General features: G+C 41.2%; 1 protein-coding gene across 1 annotated transcript; it reads right to left on the bottom strand.

Moving 5' to 3' along the window:
• Positions 1-493: 493 nt before the first annotated feature.
• On the bottom strand, positions 494-22,130 carry DHX33 (DEAH-box helicase 33). Its single transcript, XM_070932088.1, has 12 exons — positions 21,816-22,130; positions 18,025-18,185; positions 15,767-15,994; positions 15,100-15,270; positions 12,854-13,039; positions 11,105-11,216; positions 9,611-9,770; positions 8,622-8,710; positions 6,754-6,881; positions 4,889-5,092; positions 3,455-3,541; positions 494-1,300 (listed from the first exon to the last, which is right to left on the bottom strand). The coding sequence occupies exons 1-12, from the start codon at positions 22,096-22,098 to the stop codon at positions 986-988; spliced, it is 2,124 nt and encodes a 707-aa protein (XP_070788189.1). The 5' UTR covers positions 22,099-22,130; the 3' UTR covers positions 494-985.
• Positions 22,131-23,302: the final 1,172 nt, after the last annotated feature.

Raw genomic sequence — 23,302 nt, 5'->3', positions numbered from 1 at the left:
GATTATGGAACCCTTCAGTCTAAAGCTTAAGCTCTACAGGATAGGTTCACACATCATGCCAAGTCAAAATTGTTTTGAAGTCATGGCTGAGTTCACATAACTCATTTATCCCAAATCTGACACCATTATGGCTTGTGCTGTGGGTCCACCTAACACTATTTTCTTGGTCCTCTCTGACAGCTAACCTTCAAGGGGTTCTTTGGTTCTTTTCCCTGGAGGTCTTTGATCTGGGACCTACAGCCTACAAAGCTGCTGTTCTAATACAGAGTTGTGCCACTCTTGCTGTAAAGAAGCAGAGGCTTTTCATTTGGGGAGGACCAAATCTAACATAATTTTTAGCACTAAGGAATCTACGTGGTAAAAACATCTGGTGAAACTACGTTCCTGAGTAACCAGAGATACTTCCAGTCTTATTTCCCCCTTTTTTCAAACATTAGGCACAGATTGATATCAATGTTTGAGCATGAATTGAACAAAAGAGAAAAAAACCACATTTCCATCCTAAAAATAAATATTATTTAAAATTATTTTTTTCTCACGTTACATAGTAATGGTAAGATGCAGTGCTGAGAAAGTCTGTGACAAGGCAGTTTTCAAAACGCATAGATTTACCCAGTTTTGTCCTAAAAACATATTAGTTTCTCTTTTCTTTATATGGCATGCTTTCTAAAGGACTGAAGATCAAGGCGGACTTTACTTATATGAAAACCTCATAATACATTTGGAATGGAAACAGAGGAGGGTTAATCACAAAGCATTTCAGAGATGCAAAATCTGCCTGTGGCCTCTATTATCTCTTCTAGGTAGGTAAAGCATGTGGAACATGCCCACTTAAGGTCCTATTCCAGAAGAGACTGTGAAAGAAACATTATGAGGTCCAGCGGTGGGAAGTCAGTCAGTATAGCAACATTCCTGTATATTCGGTTACCAAAGTCACGATCCAAAGATCCTATAAGCAACTATTTTTTTTTTCTTATCCCCAATCTTAAGGTCCATTCTTGGCTGCTCTGAGCTTCCGGCGGAAGTATTCGGGGGCAGCATCATATAGCCAGTCGGCATCCACCACACAGAGGTCCCTCATGTAGCATTTGCTGGTGTGCAGCAGTTCATTATATGCAACGCAGGCTGGTTTGCAGTGGAAAAGGACCGAAGAAGGGTGAATGGCCACTGGCTGATGGGTATCAGTTGTGGCATAGGTGCCATCTGGCTGCAGCTCTGCTGTATACATGAAGAGGCTATAGGCCAGACAGCGGCGGATAGTCCCAGTATCAGAGCGGGAAGACTCCAAGGGTATCGAAAGCTGGATTTCAAGAACAAAAACATAGCAATTAAGAACCAATCCAGAATTGAAGCTTTGGGATACATCAGAGGCAGGATAACATTCTGGCTTAGTGAATACATTAGGAATTTTCAAGGCATGCTTAGATTTCTCACAAATGTCTGCCTTTGTGGAAGTGGCAGTCACCAAAAATGGACAAACTGACCAAACTTCTCCAGGAAACCTATCCATCATTCTTACTTTGGTTTTGTTTCTGGGCAATCAGGTCCTAAACAAGGACCCTCCTCATTATTTTCCAATTGTCTGTGGGGTCTATGGACCTCACAAGCTAATGTTTTCAAACCCTGCCACCCTCTGTCCGCCAAAAAGTGAGGCCAAGAGCTTGTCAGATACCACACTGCTTACATCTGAGTCACGCCATTCTTTAGCATTAAATACAAACCTATGAAAGCAAGATAAATCTCTCTTTACATCCAGGCACAATACATCGATAGAAAGTGCTCTGCAATGATCACAACCAGAACAGGTGAAGATTGGAGGACTGTAAGCATCTTAGAGTATCACAGGGGTGTCAAATTCGTGGCCCGCAGGCCAGATGCGTCACGCACTGGCCACACTCACCCCTGGTTTAGGGAAGGGGAAAAAAGTTGCGATACGTCACATGATGATGTGTCATCGCGAGTTTGACACCCCTGGTGTATCACAAACTCTTTTGCATTCTACTCTTCTGCTTTAAAAAGTGTCAGTTAACTGATGGCAATTCTAAATAGTAAATACATTTATATTTGGGCTTTTGCATTATTTTATTTAAAACTTTATGTAGCTACCCATCTTCCAACCAACTCTGGGCAGCTCCCACTCAAGTACCAAGAATTCAGAGAGCAAATAGTTTTTCTTAGAAATTTCTCCTTTTCTCCCAAAGGTGCTTTTTTCAAGAGGCAACTGGACTTTCATGTTTTTCTTTGAAGATGTTTCACTTCTCATCCAAGAAGCTTCTTCAGCTCTGACTGGATGGTGGGGAATGGAAGGATTGAAAAAAGCACCTTTGGGACAACCATGACCTGGATGACTGAGAATCTCCATAGATATTCTCCTTTTCTCCTTACTTAGCAGTGCTTGCAATAAAGCTAACATGTAACATGACTCTGTTTCTGTTTCATATAGGAGAGAAGGTTGCTCAAGATGGATGTCACTAGTAACAATAGAAAATTTAGATTTCGGGATTAAGACAAGATCTTGCTTTCCCAGATCTTTCACTCTTGCTATTAGCTAAGGCCAAAAGTGATATGACATGCAAATTCACATGATCCATACATATTTATACAGCATTATAAACTTAATAGTCTATGAAGCTTCATTTGAGCACAAGCATGTAAACTTCCACATGTTCACATGTATAAAGAATATGAACATAGAAAAATACTCTTCAAATATACAGTATATGAAGGATGTGAATTTGCTTTATCACAGGCCATGTCACTGTTGGCCTTGACTGATAGCAATAATAAAGGACCTAGAAAAGCAAGATCTTGTTTTAATCCTGAAATCTACATTTTCTATTGTTCCTAGTGGCCTCCATCTTAAGCAACCTTCTCTCCTATATGAGATAGAAACAGTTAGTGATACTGTCAAATACAAGCCCTAAATTGTTTCAAAACTATTTTATACCTGTTTAGAATTATTTTAGGAAGGATTTAGGTAGGTAGGATAAATTGCAATTATCCTTGTTGGGCAGGATTTCTTTAATCAAAATGAATGTTTTACCAAAGAAGTTTTTATTTTGGATACTACTGATATTGGTGAAGGATGCCTTATTTGAACAATGGCAAAGAGATATTTCTAAGTGCATATGGCAAGTAAAAAAAGCCATTATTATTTTTTTTTAATTGTACTGTGTGTTAATGATGAACATCTTTTATGTTAAAATTTATAAAATGCCACTGAAATTGAATTTAGAAAGGGAATATATTAAACACGGTATGATTCAATGGGAAAAATTGGTCATAATAGAATGCTTAAGCAGTGTGAAAACGTGGACCAAAGCAGTGAAATTTTCACCCACCCACACTAGGTTAAATACTGCAGCACTAATAGGACCTTGATCCAGTTAAAAACAATAAATTTTGATGGACATCTGATTCAACATGAATCACTTTGAAACCTTCCAACATTTACCTTTATACAAATATCCCTTAGTTGAGCTCTAACATCTGAGACCAGCATCATGTTTCGACTGTTCACAAAATTTTCTTTGCACCATTCCTAAAAGAAGCAGAAAAAAAAAGAAGGACAAAACAGAGACTATCAGGAACATCAAAAATCAAGTAGCAACTGCTTTGGAATAGGATCTTTTAGAACGCCTCAAATCTCAATCCTCTATACATGAGGCACTGAAAGTCTGAGTCTATTCATTCCCTATACTGGGTTTCCTTATTCAAATCCATCATTCCCTTTCAAGGCACAAATCAACACTGGCCAAATGATCTTTCCCCCTATCAGTAAGACAGGAATACTACATTATGAAGTGGTACTAAACTCCACAATCAAGCAGTCAAGGAAGAATCAAGGAGAAAACCACACCCACATCAACCCTGACAAGCTACTATATATAAACACTCCTTCCTAGCATTGAAGATTTTGCACACATAAGATATCTTGGACATCGGCTTCTGGTTATAAGGTGAGAAAATATTGCACAGTGGACATGCTAAAGATATGGTTTTACTTGTTTTTTTTTTTACAATATTTATATCCTATTCCAATTCTGACAGATGCTGGGTTGCTAATCAGAGAATAAAACATAAAACTATAATAAAGTTAAAGTAAAGTAATAAAATATCTTATAAGGCAACAAGAAACAACAAATGGCTGAACGCATGCTTGAACCATGCAAGCAAGTTGAGGCCATCTGTACCAGGTGAGGAGAGAATATTCCAAATACTGGGGCTACCACTAAAAAGGCATGCCATATGGTTCACACAATGAGGGGGGAATCTTTTTGATCTGTCCCCGTCTACACACACACATAAATACAGCCAGCCGAGGGTTAAGAAAGTACTTGGCACGCACACAGGTTGTTATCTCAAACTTGGCAACAATATAAGCACCGTCTGCCAAGAGCTTTACTGCAACAGATAACATAAGATTACATACGCATTGCAAATAGTCCAGCAAAAACAATATCCCTTCGGCAGCTTCAGACGTTGTTCAAGTGACTAGCCAGAGTTAGTTTTTGTTCGTCACGGAGTTTTACCAGCCACCACCCTCTCTTATATAGTCTCTGGGGTGTGGCCCAGTGACTCAGTTCTAATCCCTAGCACGCCTCCTTAACTGCTGCAACCGTTTATCACGCCTTCGTTGGCGTGCATCCAGGAATGACGGCTCTCCTTCTTCACTCTCATCAGAGACACCTGGCTCCTGGCTAATCTCCTCTCCCTCGGCCGGCACCTGAGACAGTGCCAGAGGGGAGGGGCCTAGAGAGGGAGGCCTGGCTGACTCCTCTCCCTCATGTTCGGAGCTTTCTTCCTCCGATGAGATAGGCTCAGAGGGCGGGGCCACAACACTTTTACAATGTAGTACCTGCCCAAAAGGAACCATTTCAAGTCTTACCCGATTGCCACTGATATTTTTGAAGGCCCGGTAAATGTTGAGCAAAGTGACATGATCCCCTTCGCTGGAGATGAATTTCTTTCGGACGGCCTGGACTTCATCCCGACGGGAAGGAGGGTTGTAGAGGACGCTGTCCACAGAGAGCAGCGAGACAATGGTCAGGATCTCCTCCGTACAGTGGAACCTGGGAGACATTAGGATCGTCTGCCAAAAGACAACAAACACCACACTGGAGCATACCTCTGCTCAGTTTTGAAACTCTGAAGCTCAGCTAGGTGCTCCCACCTGTTGAGTTAACGTACTGCTACATTTTGCTGTTGTTTTTAATTGTTGTGAGCTGCCCATATGTGGCCAAAAGCACCACATCATCATTAAAAATGCTTTATTACTACCTAAAGCAACCCAGGCAATTGGCTGCTTGAATAAACCATAATGGACAGGGATCCAAAAAACATATGACAGGCAGCTCGGTGTCTTCATGACTCAAAAAGTGAAAGAACAAAGTACATGCCAGATACTTCAATGTACACTGTATCAAAAACAAAGTTCAAAAACACTTTACTGCAGGACAGGATCGTCATCACACTGGTGAGGTAGAAATGCATCTCTTCACTAAAGGAAACAAAGAAATCTCTGTGCTTATTGGGGGTTTATGCCTATAATGCTAATATTATAACTGTTACATCATGCTGGTTTCTAATTACTTCAAGAGAATGTTTACTGAATCAATTATTGAAAGCGTACATTACAATAAGGATCAGCAAGGATAAAAAATATCCATTGTTTTTGTGAATTCTTCTGTTGCCGAAGGGTGGGGAGGATTTACAGGGAAATAACACATAATTTAGCCTCCCTCCAAAATACTTGGCTGAAGTTTGTGTTTCAATCTGGTGCATAAATTTTGAAATGAGATAAAGTCAGTTGGTTCCTCTATTGGATTCTATTCAAGGTTACTCCCATAGGAATCTTACATCTGGTTTAACTTGTCTCTTTCCAAGTTATTATGTTATTCGGGGACTGTTATTCCTATTTGGAGACTAACATATTTCTATTCAGCTTCAGAAGCAGAAAAGGATAGGCACAATTTTATATCAGCATGAAATAGGCAAGAATGGAAAGATGGACCCAACTTTTTACCAGCAAAAATATCACATATCTATGTGCCTCAGCACATTTAGAAATTGAGCCAAACAACACATAGTGAAAAAGAGCTAAGTGTGAATTCAACTGTGTTTTCATGCATTTTCAGTGTTGTGCGTTTTATGATGACTCCTATAGGGTTGGTATCAGGGGTGAAATTCAGTAGGTTCTGACAGGTTCTGGAGAACCGGTACTGGAAATTTTGAGTAGTTCAGAGAACTGGCAAATGCCACCTCTGGCTGGCCCCAGACTGGGGTGGGAATGGAGATTTTGCAATATCTTTCCCCTGCCACACCCACCAAGCCACACCACGCCCACCAAGCCACGCCCACTGAACTGGTAATAAAAAAATTTGAATTTCACTGCTGGTTGGTATATATCAAATTTTGGTATATTCCATTTCCCGGCCATCCAGTCAGAGCTGAAGAAGCTTCTTGGATGAGAAGCGAAACGTCTTCAAAGAAAAACAAGAAAGTCCAGTTGCCTCTGGAAAAAGCACCTTTGGAAGACTTATTCATTTGCACAAGCTGATGGATGAGCTCAAACACCATTCCGCCCCATCCCACCAACATGTTATAAAATGCAATAAAATAAACCATCTATAGAAATGTGATGTTCTCAAGAAATTCAAACCTAGAGAAATGGCTGAATTTCAAAATAAAACTGAAAAAAAGGGGGGCTAATGTGCTTTTTCAGAAAAAGAGAAACAAAAGTTGACATGTTACTTTGGAAAATTTGGGCTCGAGAGGAAATGCAGCCATCTTCTTTCCCAATGGCGTGAGGAACAGCTGGTCTTCTTTCTTTTCCACTGCACCCAGGAGAGCCAGTTGCTCGATGGCGGCCTGAAGTGCCTCTGTCAAGGCAAACAAAGATGAAGTTCACATGACTGATCTTTCCTACGCAACAAACCTCCAGAGTCCCAGCAAGAACTAAGATAGTGTCAACAACTGTTGTGAAGGATCACCAGAATTCTTTAGCTGTACTTTGTACAGGAAAACCATGGGATTTATCTGTTGGGCCTTGTGGCCTTCTGAGACATTCCTTTAAGCTGAAAGTTGGTATGTGAAAAAATGTTGGATGAAATTGCTGAGAAAACTCCACTCAACCACAAAAATCACTGTCTTTTGGGCCATTCTTTCTCTACATAGCTTGTCTCAAAGGTTATTACGAGAATAAAATGATAGGCAGCCTCATGTATATCATCTTCAGCACCTTCTGGAAAGGTGGGATATAAACACAATAATTAAATAAATAACCTGGGACCTTGCATATGTGCTGGCCAGGTCAGCTGGGATCTGGACCCAGGAGTGCAGTAGAAGCCACAATGATGTCAAAAAGAACACTCTGGTAGAAACTGTAACTAAGTAAAATATATTTGGATATGATGAATTATATATATGATATGATATGGTCAATACTCTATTTCAAAAAATATGTGGGTGTGTATGGGGGGGGGAACCAATAAAAATTGTCAAAAAAAAAAGAAGCCACAATGATGTCATAAGTCATGGTGTCATTGCACGAAGTATGCAATTTATCAGTAACGCAACAATATCATGATGCATTTGATGTCACTTACTACTCTTCCCTCAATTGTGGACACCTATGGATCTGGAGTCATGGAATCCATGTCACCCAAAGACTTTACACCTTTTCCCAATATCTCCATGTAAAATGGAGGCAACCTGGGTCCTCTTTTGCTGTATGCTGCTTTTTGAGCCCTGTTTTGCAGACTGAGGAGGCCCCTGCCACCATGATTACCAAAAAGTGGCAAGACAGTTTGCCATAGCAATGAAAGAAGAAACACTAAAACAGCAGTATAAACCAGTGGTGGGATTCAGCTGGTTCGGGCCAGCTCAAGTGAGCCGGTAGTTAAATTGCTGGCTGGCTCTGCCCCACCCTTTCCCGGAGTCCCCACGTGCCAGATTTTGGCTCCCAGGTAAGTGCACGGAGGCCTCCTAGGCCCAAAACCGGGTGTGGGTGATGGTGGTGTGCGGCGTGTCCCCACCACGGCCCATTTTTGCTCCCAGGAGGCTTCAGGAAGGAATACGCATCCCTATTTCTTGAATGAAAACATCATTCAGAGGAACTATGGAAGCTGCCTACAACAAGTTAACATTTGTCTATTTAGCTCAGAGTGATTTTTTGAAAGCCTTTTAGGATCTCAGGTTTATGATTTTCCATATCCATAGACTCCTTTATGTTAAGGGTAGGCCGATTTGGGGGTTAAGGATATAAATGAGTACTTGGTGGATAAGGCCATATATTCCTAGAAACAACTTAAGTTTCTCTCTCTCTTCCTCACACACACACATTTTTTTTGGAGGTGGTGGTTGAATATTTATTCAAGAAATAGGGATGCGTAAAAATGACAATATCTACTCCTTTGCGTATCATATTTGTGATTTTTCAAAAAGGGTTTTCAAAAATATACTCTCCTGCTTTTTCAGATGCTCACATAATATAGAAATAATAGATCTAAAGCTGTAAGAGTTCCATGCTTTAATCCACAGTCAGCGTATCTTATTTTGGCTCCAATTTTAACAGCAGTGAGAGCCTTTATCCAGTTGCAACATAGCTGAGGTTTATTTACCTGGGGATGGCTTCGACACAAAGTCAAAAGTAAGGACATTTGGGATTCTCAGAGCCAACAGATGGAGCACCACACTGGCCAAGTTACACCTGCAGAAACAAAGAGAGTTTCAAATTTTTTGAATTCTATCAACTCAAGGCAAGACACAATATATGAATAAAGAAAGAATTCATCTAGCTTGCAAAAAATGGCTACCGCATCTTTCTTCAGCTGGAGTGCCCTCCAGATGTGTGGTTTTCAACATTCAGAATATCTTAGCCAGCATGGCTGTTTTGGGGAATTCTGGGATTCGAGATTTGGTGGGCTCTCCTAGGTATAAAAGAATGCACTGTGGTTTATCTTTCACATTCTCATCTCTCTACAGAAAATATAGCTCAAAATCGGAAACAAGAATGTAATGCTGTAAAAGACACAAAGGACTGGGGTTGGATTTAGACAAATTCACATGGGATTAAATGGTCTTCTAGGATGCCCAGGTTCTGAGTCATGCAGAAGAGCAAGGTTTGAAACCAGCATGTTTATTCTTAAAACAGCAGAGGAATGACTGAACAACAAATAATATCAAGGATAAAGGACACATTTTTTGAAGCTTCACTCTCAAGAAATCTAACTTGTTTCATTATCCACAGCCCATCTCTAATCCCAGATGAGCTTTTTCAAAAGGCAATTGGGTTTTGTTTTTCCTTGAAGACCATTTTGCTTCTCATCCAAGAAGCTTCTTCAGTTCTGACTGAATGGTGGAGGATGGAAGGAGTATAAATTCTCTATGGAGATTCTTAAATCATCACGACCTGGATGACTGAGACTCCCCATAGACAGCCCATCCCTATGTATTGATATGGTGCCTATGGAGCAGGGGTCTCCAACCTTGACAACTTTAAGACTTGTGGACTTCAACAAGTCTTAAAGTTGCCAAGGTTGGAGACCTCTGCTATGGAGGACTGCCATTCTGGAAGCTTGCAATGAGTCTTTCCCACACGATACTTCACCTTTGGATCTCTGGGACCGTCATCTTATCAAACTTCTCAAACTCATCTTCTGTGTAGAGGCGGTAACAACATCCGCTATCTTCTCTCCCAGCTCGACCAGCCCTTTGCCAGGCCTGGGCCTTTGAGATCCGCTGCACTGCCAGGACCTCCAGGCCACTCTCTAGGAAAGGCAAGAAAATCAAAGTTTTTCCTTTTTGAAATGGAATTTCCTGTTGGGAGACCTTCTCTGCTATAACTCCTGCCCTTTGGAACATTCTCCCTTCATAACTGATCATGATCCCAACCCTGTTGGTTTTTGCAAGACTGGCTTTGTGAAGATGACTTAAACAAAGTATGTAAATTAAGTAACAGTATGTAAACTATACTGTTTCCTGGCTGTATTGATATTATGATGACAATTTGTCATCAACTGCCATATATCTTTCTTTTCATATTATACTGGGTTTTTAATTGAGTTTTATGATTGTTCACTGATCAGGGTCACTTGCTTGAGATCGGCAGCTACAGAAAACAAATCTCCCCAAAATAAGTGAGATACCTCTCCAAAAAAACCATAGGCAGAACTAGGATTATAAATAAATTCAATTTAAACATTTGAATACATTTAATATTCTTCCTACATATTTTTTCTTCTCTCACCTTAAAAATTACATGGGTATGATACCCCAAAACATGGGTAGCCACCTGCAGCCTTTAAGACCTGAGATTCTGCACCCACAACTTATTAAATGGCTATCTATATTTTCATGAGATTTGCTAGATACTAATAGCTTAATGTAGCCTTGGTTTTCAAAATAGTTTCAGCTGGTGCTGATACTCACCAACTCAATCCCATTATTCTCATTTTAAAGCAGAGAATGGGAGATAAATTATTTGTTAAAGCTCAAGCTTCCATCCTTCTGAGGTAAAATGAGGGCCCAGATTGTTGGGGGCAATATGCAAATAAGGCTTCTACACTGTAAAGCACTACAGGGAGGTCAGGGGTGGGCTTCAAAAATTTTAGCAAGGGGTTCTCTGTCTGGTTGCTGGGTGGGCATGGCCATGGTGGGCATGGTTTAGTCGACCTCCTGCACCATGGCAGGGGGGAGCGTTTTTGCTCTCCCCAGGCTCCGGAAGCTTTCCTTGAGCCTCCAGGAGGCCGAAAACGGGCCCATGTCTGACCTTCCCAAACTTCCAGTAGGCCTGTTTTTCACCTTTCCCGAGCCTCCATGTGCACCCTGCACTTACCTATATCCAAAATGGGCCACGTGGGGACTCCTGGGAGGGGAGGGGCGGGCGGGGCCAGTCAGGGGTGGGATTTGGAAGTTCTCCGAACTGCACAGAATCTTAGCTAGAGGTTCTCCCGAAACCCTGCGAACGCCCAGCAGCCCACCCCTGGGGGCGGTATATAAGCCTAAATGCTATTGCTATTACCTATAACAATGCCAGGGACCATCACCCGAGCCACACCCCCTCAGAAATCTCTGTGCAAGGCCAAGTACTACATATACATACGAGGTGTATATTTCTTTGCTTTGACCATCCCTGTGTCCACAACATATTTTATGCCGGCAATGGTGATGGAGGTCTCTGCAATGTTGGTGGAAAGAATCACTTTGCGATAACCCTGATAGAAAGAGGACATTTCTCAGCTGTTGTTTTTTTAGCTTTTCTACAATGTTCATTAAATATCGGAAAGAATCAGCAAGTCTCCCAGTTTTGGGTATAAGGTTGTAGGCAGTGGTGGGCTGCTACTGGTTCGGATCAGTTCGAGCGAACTGGTAGTTCTGATGATCAGCTGGCCCTGCCCACCCGCCCCTGCCCTATCCTGTCCTATATTTCCTTCTTTCTGGCTCAGCTGATTTCCGCACCTCCACTGTTCTACTTACCGGGGCTGCCTTAGAAGGTAAGCAGCTGAGCTTCAAATTGCTGTATTTTGAACACTGCACGCAAGCGTGTTAGGCGTGCATGTGTGCAAGCGAAGTCCGCGCTCACAGAACCAGTTGCAGCCCACCACTGGTTGTAGGCACTCCAAATGGACATTTTCAGTTTTGAAGGCTCAAATATATAATACCCTTCTATAGGAAACTAAAGACTTGATTTCAAATAATACTTTTTCCCATAAGTACTTGCCAGGTGATTACCTTATCCCACCCCACCCCGGAAGTTACACAAGTGGCTACCAAAAAAAGGGCCTTAGCCATGAGCATCACTTGTGGAAATCTTTCCAAGGGGACCCACAGACATTCATGTCTCTTTTCTAATATCAAAACATATCTACTTTGCCTGGATATTTTCTAGTTAGAATATTTCTAAGTAAGGCATTCATACTTTTCTATGCTGCTTAAGGTATTTCATTGCTTTGTTTTATTGTTTTTAACGCTTTAAATCGTACATCCTTGATGTACGATCACAATTGGGATCAGAATTTCTGATGCTAATCAAGGCAGTTGTTAAGTGAATCATGTCAGATTTTACCTGTTTTGACACAGTTGTTAAGCGAACCTATCTGTACTTAAGAACTCTGCTTACTGAGATTACAAATAGAATAAGCAACTGCACTATAAAGGAATGTACAGCTGTAAGCCTTGTCAGAATGGTTTTGAAGGATCTTCAAAAAGGAGGTGAATCAGCCATGCAGAACGTGTGGCCTTAGTATCACACACATAGTGATCACTGTTACTAAATTATATTATTGTTACAAAAAAATTAAACATTGTCAAATATTGGGAAAGTAAACAATCTCTTTAGAATCAAGCTTGACTCCCTCTGTCTAAATGAGCAGATATGGAAATAGTTTGCTTCTGTTTTTTCCTAGTACTGTATATATTTTTCAAATTATATTTTTCAGCCCCAAATATACCTAAGGCCCTTGGATTTCCTGAGGTCTCTTTTCCAAGGACTAACTACAGATGATCCTATTTAATTATCTGGCAAATGCTAGGTATTAGGTCAATGGAGCCAAGCATATGGGTTATATTTAAATAATCTGAAAGAATTTAATTTGAATCAAAATTAAATTAAAATGTAGTTGCTATTTTGGCTTGGTTTTTTGGCATGCAACCCTGGTATGACATATAAAGACTAAAGTTATGCATCCATTATCTATCTGTGAGCTATCTATGCCAATAGTTCTAATGAACACTTCAGCAAATCTCATTTTTAAAGTCAGTGCTGTCCACGAAGAGGCTAGAAGTCAAGCTCATGTTGAAGGCGAGTTTACAATTTCCTTGTCATTTCCCACCGTATTGCTCTGGTTCTTACCTTGGGCGCAACCTGGAAGACCCGGAGTTGCTGTGAATAAGGCAGAGAAGCATAAAGGGGCATGACCACCATCTGAGGGCAACCATCTGGAAGATGCTTTGCAATGTCCCGACAAGTTTTAGTCATTGCTTCAATCTCTTCCTGGCCTGTCAGAAACACCAGGATATCCTGAGAATAAGGTGCTTCCTTTACAGGGGGAAAAAGATATTTACATTAATCTTACAGGTCAGGATCATAACTCAATGGCCCAAAAGCGACTGATTTTTCAATTCAGTTGAGGTTGTGGAATACCCTCACTTTTCTCATCTCCCTCCAGATATCTTGATGGTACTTAAAAGATCTTTGCAGCTTGAGGCCTAACATTTCAGAGTTTGTGTTACCAGAGTTCCTGTTGCGGATTACTAGCCTGAATTCTGAGCATTGTTGTGGTGGCACAGTGGTTAGAATGCAGTATTGCAGGCTACTTCTGCTGACTGCCAATTGCCTGCAATTTGGCAGTTTGAATCTCACCAGGTTCAAGGTTGACTCAGCCTTCCCTCCTTCCGAGGTGGGTAAAATGAGGACCCAGATTGTTGGGGACAATAGGCTGACCCTGTAAACCGCTTAGAGAAGGCTGTAAAGCACTGTGAAGCGGTATAATAAGTCTAAGTGCTATTGCTATTGTTCCCCATAACCCAGGGGTGGGCAACCAGACAGCCAAGCTGGCTCAGGAATTCTGGGAGTTGAAGTCCACAGGTTGTAAAAGGGCCACAGCTGCCCACCCCTGCCATAACCAAATCAATTACAGGTAGTCCTCAACTTACAACCACAATTGGGACCTGCATTTCTGTTGCTAAGGAAGGTGGTTAAGTGAGCTACGCAGAATTTTCTGACCATTTTGCCAAGATTGTTAAGCAAATCATTGCAATTATGAAGTGAATCACATGGTCATTAAATGAATTCAGCTTCACCCATTGGATTTTCTTGTTGAAGACCTGTTGGGGAGGTCACAAATTGTGATCACATGACCCCAAGATGCTGCAACTGTCTTAAATACATGCAGGTTGCCAAGTACCCAAACTTGATCACGAAGTTATGGGGACGCCGTGATGGTCATACGTTTGAGGGCCATAGATGTGAGGGTTGTAATTCACTTTGGTCAATGGTGTTGTGACTTTTAACAGTCACTAAACAAATGGTACTACAAGGTGTGTACTACAAGGAGCAGAGACTTTATCACAGCTATTCCAATGTTTCTGAATGCCCAGTCTAGTGAAGTTTGGATCTGGTCTGCTTTCTCTATTTTCTGTTAACATAAGAAACACTACACTTATTTTTTAAAGTAACAGGCCAATTATTTTTGAATTCTACAATTAACCTTTATTAAAAACACAGATAATTAGTTCCTTAGAAACTTGGACTTCTGCACTTTTACTAATAAACATAACTTGCTAGTAGTCTATACTTGTTTTACAAAGGAGAATTAGTGCCTTCTTCTCCACAGCCACTATAAAAACACCAGCAGTGAACCTCTTAGCAAATTATAGTAGTAATTTGTTGTATTGCATGTTATTTTAAAGCAGGGGGGTCAAACTCATGTCGTCATGTTGTCATCACGTGACGTATCATGACTTTTCCCCCCTTCGCTAAAATGGGGGTAGGCGTGGCCAGCACGTGACGTATCCGGTCCACAGACCGCAAATTTGACACTCCTGTTTTAAAGGCTTTCTTCAAGGGACTGGCAAAATAATTGTTAATTAGTGAAGTCACCTTGAAATTTGGAATAGTCAGTTGCAAGTTTTCAGATTTAAAACCTTTTGGGATTTGTGGAAGTAATAAAATAGCAACATTCTTAGTGCAGTAATACCTTGAATGACTGAGAGAAGTCCTAAATATTTATAGGAAGTAGTTAGACTTGGCTTCTGCAACTGGTGCTCTCTAAATATCTTGTACTACAACTCCCATTACTCTTTAGTCTCCTATTTAGGTGTGACAGGAATTACATTTAAATTTAAATTGTTTACAGTATCAGACAACTGCTTTCAATTTTTCATGCAGCTAGAGAGCTTACTGGGTGCTAGGCCACTCTCCATTTCCCAGTTTAATCTACCAAACAGGATTGTTACGATGGTAATAACGGGTAGAGGAAAAGAGGCAGCAATAAACTTGTGCACTATCCTGAGATCACAAAAAGCGTAGAATTAAATATATATATATCATATAAATAAAGAAACAGCAGTCGAGATAGAAACTTCCCAGAGTTGTACCTGATGGATCTGGAAGACTGTCACTAGAGCTGCTTGGAGGTAATCACTCTGGGATTGCTTTGTGTAGAAAATCTGGATGGGGTGCTGCCTGCCTTCCAAGTAGAGAACTGGTGCTCCATTGAAGTACTGGGAGAACAAGTCTACATCCATAGTAGCTGACATGACAATCACCTGCAAAATGTTGGGTTATAACCAAGAACTGCTCTGGGCTAGACGTAAGATTATAGTAAGGATTTTTTTGCATTTTGATCTGCTCAAATATACAAGCTGCAAATACAGGTAATCCTGTATGACTAAATTGTATGACACATGACGACAATTGAGCCCAAAATTTCTGTAGCTAAGTGAACTTTATGAATTGACACATTTACTAAGTGAATTTTGCCCCGTTGGCATCTCTGTTTGATTCTGGACTCCGTGTGGCTTTACCAAGTAGGTCTTTGGCAGCGTGTCAAGGGAGATAAAAATTGGTGATTATTCTGAAGGACTTCTCCCAAAGGACTTTTCGCAACTAATTGGGACTCAACGGTGAATGAACGTAATTCACAGCTGTTACAATAAAAGAGGATTTTGGGACTACTCATGTGTTTTAATAACTCAGGAAGCCTAGATCACAACACATTAGCCTTAGCTACCACTCCATTCCCCTTCTGTGTTCAGCACTCACTTTCAAGGGTAATTTCCCAAGTTCCTTCCGTTTCTTCTGGGCTGCTTTCACTACGCCAAAGAGCACATCGGTGTGGATTGTCCTCTCATGTGCCTCATCCAAAATGACCACACTGTATTTATGCATAAGAGGATCGCCAATGGCTTCTCGAAGCAGCATCCCATCTGTCAGGAACTTGATTTTTGTCTCATCAGAAGTGAGATCTTCAAAGCGCACCGTGTAGCCAACCTAAGAAGAAAAGCCATTGGGATAAAAAAAGAGGATTAGCCATATGGCAATCATTTAGAGGCATCTTTAAACATTTAAAACAAGCACAACAAAGTAGTAAAGAGCTACATATACCATATTTTTCGGAGTATAAGACGCAGCTTAGTTTTTTGGGAGGAAAATAGGAAAAAAAAAATCTGCCTACCAGGTATTCATCTTGTTACCGTCCTTAGTCTGGTCAGCTTCAGCATATTAGTTTGCTGGTTTTTTATCCCCTGCTTGGGGATAAAAAACAGCTTCTAAGGCACAGCTGAGGAAGCAGCAATGAGAAAAGGAGGCAAAGCGCAAAGCAGGGGGAGATCACTTCACTCGCTATCTGCTAGCGAGGGGGCCAAGGGAGCCACTAGTGCCTCGTTAGCGCCTCGTTAGGGCTGAAAAAAAGCTTTGAAAAAGCTACATTCGGAGTATGACACACCCAAATTTTCAGCCTCTTTTAGGGGGGAAAAAGGTGTGTCTTATACTCCAAAAAATACGGTATATTGGGCCTTTGAGACTGTCCAGACAAGAAGCATCAGCCATGAAAGTGAACACTACCTTCATTGTAAGGTTATAGTAACAGAATCTTGCAAGTCTGAAAGTATCTCTCCCCTCCCTTACTTTTACTCTTCTGAAAATTAGGCAGGGTCCCCTCTGAGACACTTTCTTCTACTCCATCCCTCCTTTGGATTCAGATTTCATTTATCGGACTCTTGTCTAGGCTGCAACCCTTCCTCCTATCTTCCAAGGTCATTCTCATTGTAATATACTATTACAATATATTACAAATGTAAAATAAAGGGAGAAGAGTGAGACAAGAGAGAGTGGTACGGTGGCCTAGAGGTGGAGCACAATCAGGAGGCTGTGAGTTCTATCCTAGGTAGAGGCAGGTATTTCTCTCTCTGGGCACACTGAGATTATATCTGCCGAATATAACTCAGCACTGGCAATAGGAAGGGCATCTGGCCAGTAAACACTCGGCTCCATTCAGTTGCCCAGACTCTGCCCTGCAAGGGATTATAGGATTATTAAAAGACAATGAAGAGTGAGACAAGAGACAGCCTACCACCAAAAAAACCTGAATAAAGTATGAATGTGGAAGAGCTGATTTCAAATCTTATTAAATAATCTTAGATAAATAATCAGAGTGTTCTATATATAAATGAAAACTTCTTATACTGTATTTGGTCCCAACCAGAACTCTTATATCCCATTCCCTATTTCTGGTCCAAGAATGTAGCATTTTAAAACTGTCATATATTTGGGCAAATTTCATGTAACCTTCTTCAAATTAGCTTTCCTTATAGAGCTAATCACAGAATTTATTTTTACAAAGTGTAATTTCTTTTCAATATTTTCCATTTAATTTATGAATAATGTAATTCAATTGAATGTTCAGTATTTCATTGCTTCTTGATGAGCAGCAAATGCCCATAAAGAAAGTATAGTAATTCCTACTTCTCTCCCTTTTCACTCTTACTTTAATACTAATTGTTATGTATGTTAAATTACAGTTAGCACTTAGCAATAGCACTTAGACTTATATACCGCTTCACTGTGCTTTACATCACTCTCTAAGTGGTTTACAGAGTCAGCATATTGCCTCTAACAATCTGGCTCCTCATTTTACAGACCTTGGAAGGATGGAAGGCAGAGTCAACCTTGAGCGGGTCAGGATCAAAGTCCTGGCAGTGGGCAGAGTTAGCCTGCAATACTGCATTCTAATCACTGCACCACCACGGCTTCTAGTTAACATCAACTAAGTAGCATTGTTATTATGATTTGAAAATCTTAGTTTTAATTTTTATATCTGGGAAAATTACTGCTAAAATGTACCATGATTGGCATAGTAAACCAGGAGTTGGCTATTTGTAGCCTTCAGTCTATTTCAAAACTTCTCTGCAAAGCATCAAATCAAGGTTCTAATAAGATTACACTTGAGGCTAGAGAGTGGAAGGTGTCAAACAATCAAAACAGAGAAAGGAGGATCCAAAGAGAAAAAACAATCTACATACCAATTTTCCTAATTCATTTTTCTTCTCATCTGAGACGCGGGTAGCCAAGGATATAGCAGCTACACGACGAGGCTGGGTCACAGCAACTATTCCTTGGCGCCCAATTCCCCCCTCGTAGAGATACTGCGGAATTTGAGTTGTCTTTCCGGAACCTGTTTCCCCTACAAATTATTAAGCAAATAAATGTCATTTTGTTAAATACATCAGATATGGCATGTCCGCTATTTTATCCTAACAGAAAGAATCTAAGAATCGTTTTCTGAATTCATTTAATAAAACAGTGGTCTCAGTCAGCTTTCTCCAAACTGGGCACCACTGTACACTAAAATTCTCAGTGATAATCATTTTGAATGGGGAATTCTGGATTTTAAGTCCATCCATTTGAAGGTTATGTTGTGGATACTAGTAAATATGTTCACCAGAATATACTTCTACGCAAATACTGTGGGACTGCAGCCTTATTTTACCTGCTGCTCTTCAAGTACATTCTAACATTGAGAGCCAGCTTGGTGTAGTGGTGAAGGTGTTGAGCTAGAAACTAGGAGACTGTGAGTTCTAGGCCTCCCTTAGGCATGAAAGCCACTGGGTAACTGTGGGCCAGTCTCTGTCTCCCTCCCCTCACCCAGGCTAACCCACTTCATAGGGTTATGGGGAAAATAGGGGTCAGGAGCAATGGTGAAATGTAAAATTTGTTACTACCGGTTCTGTGGGCATGACTTGATGGAGGGTAATGTGATAGGGTGGGTGTGGCCAACTTTTTTTTTCTTTTAAAAGCATTTTTTCTACAACCTCTTCGGCCGAATGCTTTAAAATGCTTTTAAAAGGCTCTGACGATCCCAGTTGAGTTGCCTGATTGTCAGAGGCTTTTGTTTTCTTTTAAAAGCATTTCTTCGGCTGAAGAGGTTGTAGAAAAAATGCTTTTAAAAGTAAAAAAAAAAAAGCATCTGATGATCGTGCAGCTCAGCTGGGCACGGGGGGGGGCAGGGATTTTTGCTACCAGTTCTCCGAACCACCCGCTGCCATCGCTACCAGATCGGGTGATCCAGTCCAAACCGGGAGCATTTCACCCCGGTCAGGAGTATTAGGTATGATTGCTCCTTGAGTTACTTATAAAGTAACAAAAGTGGAGTAAAATCTGATAAAAATAAAATATATTAAAAATCTGGGATAAAGATATACTAATTATTATTATTATTATTATTATTATTATTATTATTATTATTATTCTCATTTCCTTTCCCCATTAACAAAAAAAGGTCCTGACAATTATCATAACAGTAGTACAATATATCTGGAACATTCCAAATTGGAGAAAGCAGTTTTACAGTTTATCTACAGGAGCTGTTCTTTCAGCACCAAAAAAAAAAAATGAGCTAGGTACAACTTCCCAGTCTATGTGAATGTCTTGGTACTGTTAATTATAAAGAACATAGCCATTTATTATCTCCAGCAGTAAAATATGCATGCCAACTATTTATTTTCCACAATATTTTTAAAATCAACGTATTTTAAATTTATGACTGATTACCCTTCTAAAAGTTATTGGTCACTGTGATATATAATACTGTTTGATTTGATTTGTCTGTATTTTAGGACGATTTGGAAAATCCCCCTATTGGCCGAGTTCCTACAACATTCTAAACCCAAATCTTGGTTAAGAAAACACAGTTGCAGTAGTCCAGTAATATGCTACCTCCAAGATACCAAACCCCATTTTAGCTTCTTCTAAAGCTTGCATGAACTTTAGACTGTGTTTAATGTTACACTGTAATTCATGACTTATTTTCACCTACCCAAACATTGTTTTCAAACCTTAGTTCAGGACAGTATGACATATATCCTAAACCGCTGAGTAGCCTCAGATTAGTTATTTTCTGTCAGATAAATAATCTCTTTTAACCACATCAATTTGCTAGATTTTGGCTGAAATCTTCTTCAATAAATGAAGAAAATAAAATGTAAGATCCCACTCCCCCCAACTTTAAAGATTGGCTTGCATTTCAAATACTTGAGAATAATTGAAAAGAAGCTAATTAAACCATATCCAACCAAAAAAAAGGGGGGGCTGTCATCAGCACCCCTATGTACCTTTTTGAGGAAACGTAGCAAAATCTATACAGGTAGTTCCTCAACTTATGACCACAACTGAGACCAAAATTTCTGTTACTAAAGGAAACAGTTGTTAAGTCAATTGTGCCCTATTTTACAACCTTTCTTGCCACAGTTGTTAAGTGAATCACTACTGTTGTTAAGTTAGTCATATGGTTGTTAAGCGAATCTGGCTTCCCTATTGACTCTGCTTGGCAAAGGTCCCGAAATATGATCACATGACTCTGGAGCAGCACAGCCATCATAAACATGATTTAGTTGCTTTTGATCACATGATCATGGGGATACTACAAGGGCCATAAGTGTGAAAAATGGTCATAAGTCATTTTTTTCAGTGCCACTATAACTAAACTGTTGCAAGTTGAGGAGTACCTGTATTAGGTACCTGTAACATGCCAACAGCTGTAGTGGGCTACAGCTTAGAACTTAGAATAACAGAGTTGGAAGGGGCCTTGGAGGTCTTCTAGTCCAACCCCCTGCTTAGGCAGGAAACCCCACACCACTTCAGACAAATGGCTCAACAATTCCTATCCCTACTTTGGGAAACCTGAGAGCGGCAGTTCAAAGCACAACATTAAAACCACACTGGGAGCCAGTCACAAACTCCGACCCTCCAGCACTGCAGAGAAAGGGGCGGATAACAGGAGGATCTCCAGCAAAAGTCTCACTGCAAAAAGTCTTCAATATAAATTTGATTATACATGTAATAACTGCAGCAAGGATAGTATTTGCGCAAAGATGGAAAGCAGAGAAAATCCCTTCAGAAGGGGAAGTGATTAAAATGTTTTAGATATGAATAGATTAACTTTGAAAATCAAAGAAAGAGAAGATACAGAATATTCTATCATTGGGGGACAATTCTATCATTGGTTAGAAAATAGATATAGATAATTTAATAATTAAATAAGAGAATGATATAATAAAAATATTGTATTGTGAGAGGGATGTTGTAAAAAAGGAAGAAAAGAGGAGTAACAAGAGGAAGAAGAAGTCACTGAAGAAACACTGAGATGACACATTCAGCAGGTTCTGACCAGTTCTGGAGAACCGGCAGTGGAAATTTTGAGTAGTTCAGAGAACCGGTAGTAAAAATTCTGACTAGTCCCACCTCCATCTATTCTCTGCCTCCTGAGTCCCAACTGATTGGGAGGAAATGGGGATTTTTCAGTATCCTTTCCCCCGCCACGCCCACCAAGCCACACCCACAGAACCGGTAGTATACAATTTTGAAACCCACCACTGGACTGATGTATTCTGTGTTTGTTTGTGTATAAAACAATAAAAAAACTTTTTACAAAAACAAAACAAAACATAAAAAGCAGAAAACATCCCGGGATCTTTTTCAGTGGCCAAAAGGGAGCCTTGCATCTGCTCGGGGGCAGAAGGTAAAGAGAAGCAACATTCCCACGTTCTGCTTTTCTTCCCTTCGAGGGGAAAATTTCCCCCAGAATAGGCAATTGACAGCAAAGACAGGCTATGGGAAAGCCACGCCCACCGCCCAGCAGCTGCGCAGAACTAACACAACGCCAGACCCCGCCCCTTTCCTGCAGTAAGCAGGGAGGAGCATTCCCGCTCGACCCCCCTCCCCTTCGGGAAAGGGGCGAGGCTTCTGCTGACTCCTCCCCCTCCCACAAAGCAAGGCTGTTTTAGGAAGGGTGGGGGAAGGGCACGATTTCCCTCACCGATCAGGACCGCGCAGTCCAAGGTGCGGAGCTGTCCGAGCAGCGTCCCCCGCGCTTGGAAAATCGGCAGGCTCCGACGCTGGCTGTCGATCCCTATGGAAGAGGAGGAGGAGGACGACGACGACGACGACGACGACAAAGAAGAGGAGGAGGACGAAGGATGGCGCTTCGTCCCCGGTGTCGTTAGTAACATCGCTCGGCGCGATCCAGAGGCGAGAGGCAGCGTGGTGGATGCCAGCTTCGGTTTCTTGAAGGGGGGCAGCTCCCCGGTCCTCTGAGGCATCCTCGGCTCCCAGTGATAGCGGTGGCGGCGGCGTCCTCCTCGCCGGCGTCAGGTAACATGCTTCGCCGGGCCCCGCCCCTCAGTTTGCCTCAGGAAAACGCGGACTACATTTCCCAGCGATCCTCGCGCCCGCCTCTTGGTCAACGCCCGCTCGCTACCGTCGCAGGAGGCTCTTGGAGATTGTAGTTCGCTCGCGCTTTCTCCGATTCGGGCATGCGCGCTACTGCTCACCCGAAGGCTGAGCCTTCTGGGTCTGCAAGTTAACGCTCGCCTCAGGCGTGAGAAGCGCGGTTTTGCGAAACGGGGTGTTGCGTTGCACGTTGGAGCGGTTCCTGCCCTCGTGTTTTGCTTGTTTTAACTTTGTTTCCTGATGTTCTTATCTACGGGAATTCCAATTTCCGCAAGGCAGGGGGCGAGCTCTTTTCATAACTTTTTATATTCTTTTTTAAACTATGGAAGCTTATTTTTCTGGGTCAAGAGATACACGGTATTCAATTTTATGTACGATTGCCGCGCAAGTAAATGTGCAATATGTGGACATAGAAGTAGGCTTACAACTTTTTTCTTTCATTGCTGCCAGACATTCTGGATTCACGGGGAAAAGCGCCATTATTTATAGGCGCCTAATTGTATTTACTTCTATTTTGTCAGTTAACATTTAACTGGATTCTGTAGATTCTCAGTCATCTAGGTCAGGGGTCTCCAGCCTTGGCGATTTTAAGACTGGTGGACTTCAACTCCCAAAGTTCCTCAGCCAGCAAAGCTGGCTGAGGAACTTTGGAAGTTGAAGTCCACCAGTCTTAAAATCGCCAAGGTTGGAGACCCCTGATCTAAGTCATGGTTGTCCCAAAGGTGCTTTTTCAGGAGGCAACTGGACTCGTTTTTTCTTTTGAAGACTCAGAGTTGAAGCGGCTTCTTGGATGAGAAGCGAACCGTCTTCAAAAGAAAAACCAAAGTCCAGTTCCCTCCTGAAAAAGCACCTTTAGGACTTAACTGGATTGCTTTTATGAGACACCAGAGCTATCTTTTAGTTGTACTACCAGGCAGTCCTGAATTTTTAATACTTTACCACAAAATGTAGAGACTGAGCGCTTTAGACTTAAAAGGATCCATTTTTCCAACTGGAATCTCAATTAGTTTCAAAAGGTTGTTTTGAGAAAACATACATATAAAACTGCAAAACAGGATGGTTTGAACTTGCATG

The sequence above is a fragment of the Pituophis catenifer genome, unplaced genomic scaffold (assembly GCF_029215685.1).
Source record: "Pituophis catenifer annectens isolate HBS135680 unplaced genomic scaffold, rPitCat1.0.hap2 SCAF_1, whole genome shotgun sequence".
NCBI classification, from domain to species: Eukaryota; Metazoa; Chordata; class Lepidosauria; order Squamata; family Colubridae; genus Pituophis; species Pituophis catenifer.
Note: the sequence above shows the minus strand (reverse complement) of the source record. Positions and strands in the feature narration are given on the sequence as shown.